The sequence below is a fragment of the Dipodomys ordii genome, unplaced genomic scaffold, assembly GCF_000151885.1.
Source record: "Dipodomys ordii isolate 6190 unplaced genomic scaffold, Dord_2.0 Scaffold102, whole genome shotgun sequence".
Lineage (NCBI taxonomy): Eukaryota > Metazoa > Chordata > Mammalia > Rodentia > Heteromyidae > Dipodomys > Dipodomys ordii.
In genome coordinates, this window is record NW_012267318.1 from 3278551 (window position 1) to 3286437 (window position 7887).

General features: G+C 39.1%; 1 protein-coding gene across 1 annotated transcript in view; it reads right to left on the bottom strand.

Moving 5' to 3' along the window:
* Ubl3 (ubiquitin-like 3) overlaps nucleotides 1-7881 on the bottom strand; it is a 57490-nt gene extending 49609 nt beyond the window's left edge. The window contains exon 1 of the mRNA XM_013027313.1: nucleotides 7277-7881. Within this exon, the coding sequence (XP_012882767.1) occupies nucleotides 7277-7303 (27 nt within the window). The 5' untranslated portion in view covers nucleotides 7304-7881. The remainder of the gene's footprint in view (nucleotides 1-7276) is intronic.
* Between the last annotated feature and the right edge of the window lie 6 nt (nucleotides 7882-7887).

Here is a 7887-nt window from a genome sequence, read left to right on the forward strand (position 1 = left end):
TATGGAGGGGAAGCATGCAGAATGCTTATCACTATGCCACCAGACCCATATTTCCACTCAAACAACATTTTTTCTGAGTGAGCTCAACACTCTCCCCTACTCCCTTTTTGGTCCAGAACTGAGGGTCTCCCATTAGGGCCCAGGCACTGTACCACAGGGGCCATACCTCCATTTCATCTCAACTAAATTTCTTAGTTTCTCCAAAGCTAGGTGTGAGAAACTAAAAATGAGCTCCTTTAATAATAGACCGGTATAGGTGTCTGAAAGACAATGACATAACCAATAAAGACCAACTGGCAACAGTTTCTCCCCAGGCCACATCACAACTCTAAAACAACTACACTTCTTTTCTCTGAGTGCTAACAGTGTTTCACGGTAGACTTCCCCAGCCTCCTTCCTTCTTCCACCTCCTAAACAGACTGAAAGCCACCAATGCCCACTGCCCTCCCCTTCATGTGTGCTAGCATTCAATCCAGAATCAATTCAATCCTCTAGCTTCTAATTCAAATCATTCAACCTAGCCTAATCCCTATAAAGAGCTCCTCCATCTCCCCAGACTCTGCTGGGTTCCCTGAGACTCTGCTGGGTTCCCTTGGCAAACTTCATTCCTTGCTAAAGAAGACTAACCTTGTCACTGTGCTGAAATGAAATGCTAGGTAAAATGTCACACGTCTGGCTGGTAAATAAGTTTACAACCACCATTAGCTCTCTGTCTTTGAATTCAAAGTAAAGCCACGTGTGCAATTTGTATTGTTAAAATAACTTACCAAGTTTTACACTACCAATAATTTGTGTCTGGTTGGGTGTGGTAGTACAAGCCTGTAGTCCCAGCCACTCAGGAGCCTGTGTTAAGTCCAGGAATTCTGTCAGCCTAGGTCAATATAGTCTAGACTCCCCTCTCACCCTCAACTCCTCCTCTCCCTTAAAAAAAAAAAAAAAAAAACTTTGTAAAACACTGCTAAGAAATGGAAACCACCACCACCATCCACAGAAAAAATGAAATACTAAACAACCAAAATAAATAGGACCAAGTCCATGAAGTAAACACCACACCACAGAGTGTGGGCTACCCTAAATTTCAGAGAGGCTTTTAAATTGTTTGAACATTCTTAACTATAAAATACTTTATTGAGCACATATTTTCAGTATGTGTTTCTGTTTATGAATCATATAGATGTTTATTGTAGAACTCATACTAAATTAAAAATTAAAAAGATAAAAATGTTTTAATTTTTACTTTATTATTTTGAGTTCTTTTACTTTTACAATCCTTAATTATTTTTGTTGGTGGTGGCAGTGTCTGTTTTTTGCTTTTTTTTTTTCTTCTGGGGAGGGTAAAGTAAGGAGTGCAGAAAGGGAGGGACAAAGGGTGAACAAATGCAATCATACTATCAGTATACACTATGTGGAAAGTGACCTATGTAACTTGTGGGCAGGGAGGGGGAAACTGAGGGGAAGTAAAGGAAGAGGTGACATTGCCCCAGAAAGGACATGTACTTATTATCTGATAGCCCCTCTTTATAACACGTTTTTTTTGTTGGATATGGGGCTTGAACTCTGACTCTGGGCCTGGGCGCTGTCCCTCAGCTCTTCAGCTAAAAGTGAGCACTCTACCACTTGAGCCACAGCAACACTTCTGTTTTCTGAATAGTTTATTGGAGATCAGAGTCTCACAGACTTTCCTGCCTGGGCTGGCTTTGAACCATGATCCTCAGATCTCAGCCTCCTGAGTAGCTAGGATTACAGGCATGAGCAACTGGCACCCGGCTGTATAACACCTTAATAATAACAATAAAATTATTTTAAGAATATTCTTGATAATATAGTAAACAAGAGCACTGTTATTGAGCATGCCTATTCTGTAAAATTTTGGGTTTCACAGTCTGTGAAATTCAATCAATTTTGATATATAGCTTTAAGAGCTATCTTGTCATAACTGAAAAGTCTAGGTCATGCAGATTCATAGATTCATATAGTACAACCCATCACAAGCTTACCAAATCTGTATAAAACTTTTCCTTAATATGTAAAATTTTTATTAAAAATAAGTTGTGATATGAATTGTCACTAAAGTCTTATATTTCCTAAATAAAGTGTTGCTTTCTGCGGGCCCAAAGTCCACTGGAATTTCTTACACAAAAGACAATTTTCCCCCAATGGATTGTAATATCTAAATATGCTTTCAAAAGGTTCTTTCCCAAGCAATGGTTTCTTCTGTAAAGCAGATACATTCTCACCTAGGATTTAAAACACATAGGGCTAGAGGCATGCTCAAGTGGTAGGATGCTTATATAGCCATTGCAAGATTCTAAATTCAAACCCTTGTCCTGACAAAATAAAAATAATAAAATCCCAATTCTGCCATAATGAGACAAATTAGTTTGCTCAAAAATGCTTGCTAGACAAGAATCAGCATGTTTTGTAATAAGCATAGAATTCATCTTTAAATTCTACAACTCAAATTCTTTGACAGTAAAATCCTGTCATGTCAAAACCAAATATCACAGAGTTTTTTTAAAAAAGTATTTTTAAAGTTACTATATAATAAAAAGATTTGGAAACTTCGAGAAAGTTATGTCATTCCCATGCCTTCCCTCAGAAAACCCCACTTATGTAACCCCTCCAGTGTGGATCTAGGCAATCTCAGAGCAATTCTATGTAATAATACAAGAGCTCATTCTTACTTTTGGGAGCACAAAGTACTCAGAAGTAATAATATTTTTACTCTCACATCTCAACTGACTTGCCTCACACCTCACTCTATAAACTATTGAGTTTACATATAAAACCTTAAAATCTATACCAAGAGTTGAGGAGAGCCTTCTAGACTTAATAATAAAATACAGGGTAGTATGCAATTTAGTCCGCATGTAACTGCACAGTGTATGCAGTAAACATTAAGCAGAATCAGTATTCAAATAATGATTCTAAGACACTAAAAACCAATTAAACTAACCTGGGCAAGGTGATGCATACCTATAATCCCAACACTTGGGAGGCTGAGGCATTGAGGTATCTAGTTTGAGGCCAGTCTGGAGTACATAGTGAGTTTTGAGATAAGACTGAGCTACATGATAAGACCCTATCCCCCCCAAACACACACACACACACACACACACACACACACACACACACACACACACACAAAGTGACATGTAGGATATTCCACTTAAATTAAGAGAATAACAAAACTTTTTAGGTTGTGCTATTTCAAACCACAACTTTCATGTCTTCAGAAAATTCACTGATTCAGAATGATATTACCCAAAGTGCCTAGATGACCATCAACCCTAGTAACTTTCATTTCTCCCTCAAAGCAAGAGGAATTTAAAATTTAAATGGCATACGAAATTAGATGTTTCAGCCTTCTAAAACACATTTACTACAAGAGCCATCAGCACTAAATCCAATAATTTGTGTTCAAACTTTAATATTACACTTTTCATACTCAATTTAATACACAGATGACATAAACTTCATATTTGCTAGCAGTGGTAGGGAACAATATTTACATTTTTTTAAAAGGTAACAAAGACTTTAGTAACACTTCCTTAGCAAAAAAAGTAAACAATGTTTCCATATAAATTTGATATAAGTGTAAAAAGAATGTCAAAAGTACTGAAGAAATATAATTCACAGAAAGTGTAATCCTACTTGGGCAAGAGAAATGAGCTGGGTAGCATTCAGAGTTCAAGGCTGAGGGAAATTGTTTTCTCAATAAAATGTTGAATTCAAAACACCAAACATCAGACACAATCAACTAAAACAATTTAGAGAAACAGTCAATTAGAGATTCGTTATGTATGAAGTTATTCTTTATATATGTAAAACTCTTTAGCTTCATGATATCTCCCAACTTAAGAGTTGAAATGAGGGGCTGGGAAGGTAGCTCAGTGGTAGAGTGCTTGCCTTGCATGCATGAAGCCCTGGGTTCGATTCCTTAGCATCATATAAGCAGAAAAAGCTGGAAGTGGCGCTGTGGCTCAAGTGGTAGAGCTCTAGCCTTGAGCTGAAGAGCTAAGGGACAGTGCCCAGGCCCAGAGTTCAGGCCCCACGACTGACAAAAAAAAAAAAAAAAAAAGAGTTGAAATGAATCTAATAAGATAAACAGGAGCAATTATATTGAGGTATTTTTAACTCATTATTAAGAATGTCTTATTCTCTAGGTCTTTTCTTCTCATACCCTACATATGTCATTTTGCTTTAACTTGGAAAAGTGATAAAAGTTCTCTTTAAAAGGAAATTCATTTTAGTAACTTCCTGTCCACAAGAGGGCTCCAATATTTCTTCCATGAGTAGAAAGAGCTATAACAAAAATTACAATTAAAATATATTCTAATATTAAGTACACAACATATACTGGGGGAAAAAAAGATGTATTGTTCTCTTATTTAACCCTAGACTAAAAAATTCCTATATCTCTAACAATTTCAACGTGCTTTGTTTTGTTTTAAGATTCGGTGCTTTTAGCTGGTTTAGCAACTGAAATCTTTGCCATTGTTCTCACACAATTTCTTAGGTAGTAGTTTCCAACCTAATCAGTGTCATAAAGTATAATTTTAGCCCAAAGCTCTAAGTGGTATCCCAAATGTTGTATAAAATACTTTTTAAAATATAAGACTTTATTTTTATAACTTTCCCAGTCCAGAAAGTAAAATTACTGCCTTAGCTACCCAGTCTTAAATATCTTCATGCAAACTACAGTTATTAGCATAACTTGATTCCTGTGGATTATACAAAATGAGACCCCTTAAACACAAAAATGTATCAATTGCTTAAAAATAAAATTGCAATGTGAGAAATGTGAGGTCTATTTATGAAACAAAACCTGGATGCTAAAATATTGATTTTAAAGTGAGTCATAAGCATTGCCATCAAATTGCATCAAAAACAGCAATTGATTTAACAATTACTGTAACTCTTGAAAGAATATCACTAATGAAAACATGACAGATTATAACTTCACCACCCTACCCTATTCTCCTGGACAGGATTTTCCAACAAGCACCATTAAAATGTAAAAGAGCATTACATTTGTTTCTAAATATCTCAAAGGAGCTTTCAGCCCACAGAAAGCTTAACATTGTACAACTCTGCAAAATGTATGCATTTGTACATGCAAGTTAAAAAGACGGTAACAGCTCACACCCTCATCACTTTAGAGTTTACAGTGAGGGAAATGTTAATTTCTGAAAAGATGTGGGGGTGGTGAGATTAGCTTTTCAAATTCAAAGTGCTAAATTGTTCATGAATATAAACTCAAATTAACTCAATTATTGTCATGGGAAGTTTAACAAATATAAAACATTAATCAACTTCTAGCCAATGTTTAGTATATTATTTTCAAAAAGTTAAGGTTTCTTAAGGCACATATCAAATGAAGACATTTGTAAGGCAAAAAAAAATGTAATGCAAGTAAATAGTAAATAAAGGTTTAAAAAAGGCAAACAACAATCTTAACTTCCAGTAAGTTAAACATGAAACACCAAAAACATCCAAAACAAACTGACATACCTCAATACCCACTGTGAAATAGCATCATTGGGGTATTATATGTTTATTACATAATACTGCTTTGCCCTTGCATATCACCTTTAATCAAGGGATCTCAAAGCACCACAGAATCAAGGCCCTAACATAGTCTAAGACAAATAATAGCCAGATTTTATAATTGCAGCTATTAATAAAGCCTTGCCCCTACTTCCCAGTCCCCAGATCCCAGCACAGCTTCCAAACCCTTCCTCTCACTTAAAAAGGGTATTCCCCAAATCATCTCAATTTGCTACTGATGCTAGTACTTTCTAGCTTTTCTTCTTCCTTCGGCCTAAAGCAACGACTGGCACTGTTTTAATGACACAAATCTATTCCATTACAACTTCTGTGACAGGATAAATGGTACTCCGGTGACCTGCACTGTGCATGAGGATAGAAAATGGAGGCGATAGCAAATCTTTGCCAGAGGCGATTGAGCCCACAGATCAGATCACTCATCAAGCACGGGAAATGCTATTTCCCAGCTCTGTCTAGAGACCTCTCCAGGCAACTTGAAGAGCAGTGTGAAGGCAACCATGTCAGTCAGCTACTCTACCGGGCAGGGGACTATTGTCCAGGGTGTGGGGGGGGGGGGGGTAAGAAAACTCAGGTGCCAAGAGTAGGTGGCTATGTAGTGCATTAAATGGAAAAGCAAACATAAGCAAAAATGTCTTTAAACCAAGGTCATGTAATTTTCTTTTAATCTGTAAAGGTTTCTTCCTACAAAAATAGATGACTAAAATAATTTTAATCATTGGTAAAATTTAATTGTATGGTTTTTTTTCCCCTGGAATCTACAAGCATTCAAATGCCAACCGTGGGAGCATAATCACATTAACTGCAATTCTTTCACAAGCAGGATTATTCCTGTTCTTGTTTTCTGCATCCTGTGTCCTTAGGACTGCAAAGTGGAATCTACACGCCCACAAACGCACCCCCAGCCCTGACAGCCTGCACCATAACTGTTAAGTCAACCTACTCAAAACCTTAACCTTCCGAAACCAAAGGAAAAGCGTCAATAATCGGTATTTTTTTTTGTTTCAAGTTCTCAGCACTGAGTGATCAAGGCTTAATAAATGTTTCATTCCCTTTAAAAAGTCTAAAATGTAACGTGGGTCAAATATTTGTTACTAAGAAGCCCTGATCGCAGTGCCAACTCCAGTCAGCCTAGGTTGGTGAAAAGTCTGAACATCTTTAATGTTTCATTCGTCCCCCTTGTTCATCCAGATACTTCCGAAAGCTCACAGCAAATTCGACTCCACTGTTCCCTAACAAGGTGGGAATCGCTGTTCTTGGAAACTGTCAAGTCCGAATCCACTACATTTATGATCGCCTCTGGGTCACTGAGTAAGAGTCCCCGGTCCCAGTCTACCGACGTCTCCAGAACGACGCCTGTCCTCGCTCTGCTATCACTGACGTTTTCTGAAGCGTTAAAATGCAAGTGCTCAGAGGCTTCCAGCCAAATGCGGAGCAATTTCCTCCCCCTTGGGGCCCTAGCAACATTTCCCGACTTCTCCATTGCCTTTGAACACTTCGAAACCCCAACCAGACGAGAAAAGTGGGTTATTAAAAACAGTACTTTATAAAAGGGGGAAACCAGAAGTGTCAACTTCTCCAAATCTCCCTGCACGGTGGCTTTTTGTCGGACCGTGTCCGGCAAATCGCCCCGCGCCGGCGTCCTTGCCGATGAAAGATTAGAAACCACAATTAAATCAGTGTCATCACTTATCATACATACACTTACCATATCCGCCGGGACATTACTGGACATCTTGCCGGTTTGATAGAGACCCGATGGGTGACGCCGAAAACACACACACACACACACGATCAGAAAGTCTTCAAGTTTTCGAAATTAAAAAAAAAATCTTCACAATCCTGATTGGTTCGAGATGTGCTTTCCAAAACAATTTAGAAAAATGAAGTTATTTCGGAGCTCAAGTGTCCGCCTGGCCCAGGTTCTTGTGCGAAGAACAATCCCCAGGAGCCCAGTGGCCGGAGCGAGGAAACTCTCAGGACAGCCGGCAGCCCGTGTCCCCGTCGTCGTTGTCGTCGTCGTCGTCGTCGTCAGTAGCAGCAGCAGCAGCAGCCCCAGGACCGGCCGCGCCAGGTGGACGGAGCCGAGTGACACACGGACATGGAGCGGGGTGGGAGGGGGTTAAATCCGCCTTCCTCCTTTCCCAGCCCCGGCAATGATTCACACTCGTTCCCGAGTCAAGTCCTCATTAAGCAGGAGAAAAAATGCCCCGGCGTGGATGTAGACAGATAACTATGTGGCCACACATGGACGCGTGAGCGGTGAGTGGCCGCCGAGCTGGGGCCGGCGCCGGCCGCGCAGAGCCGCGAGCCCGGCCG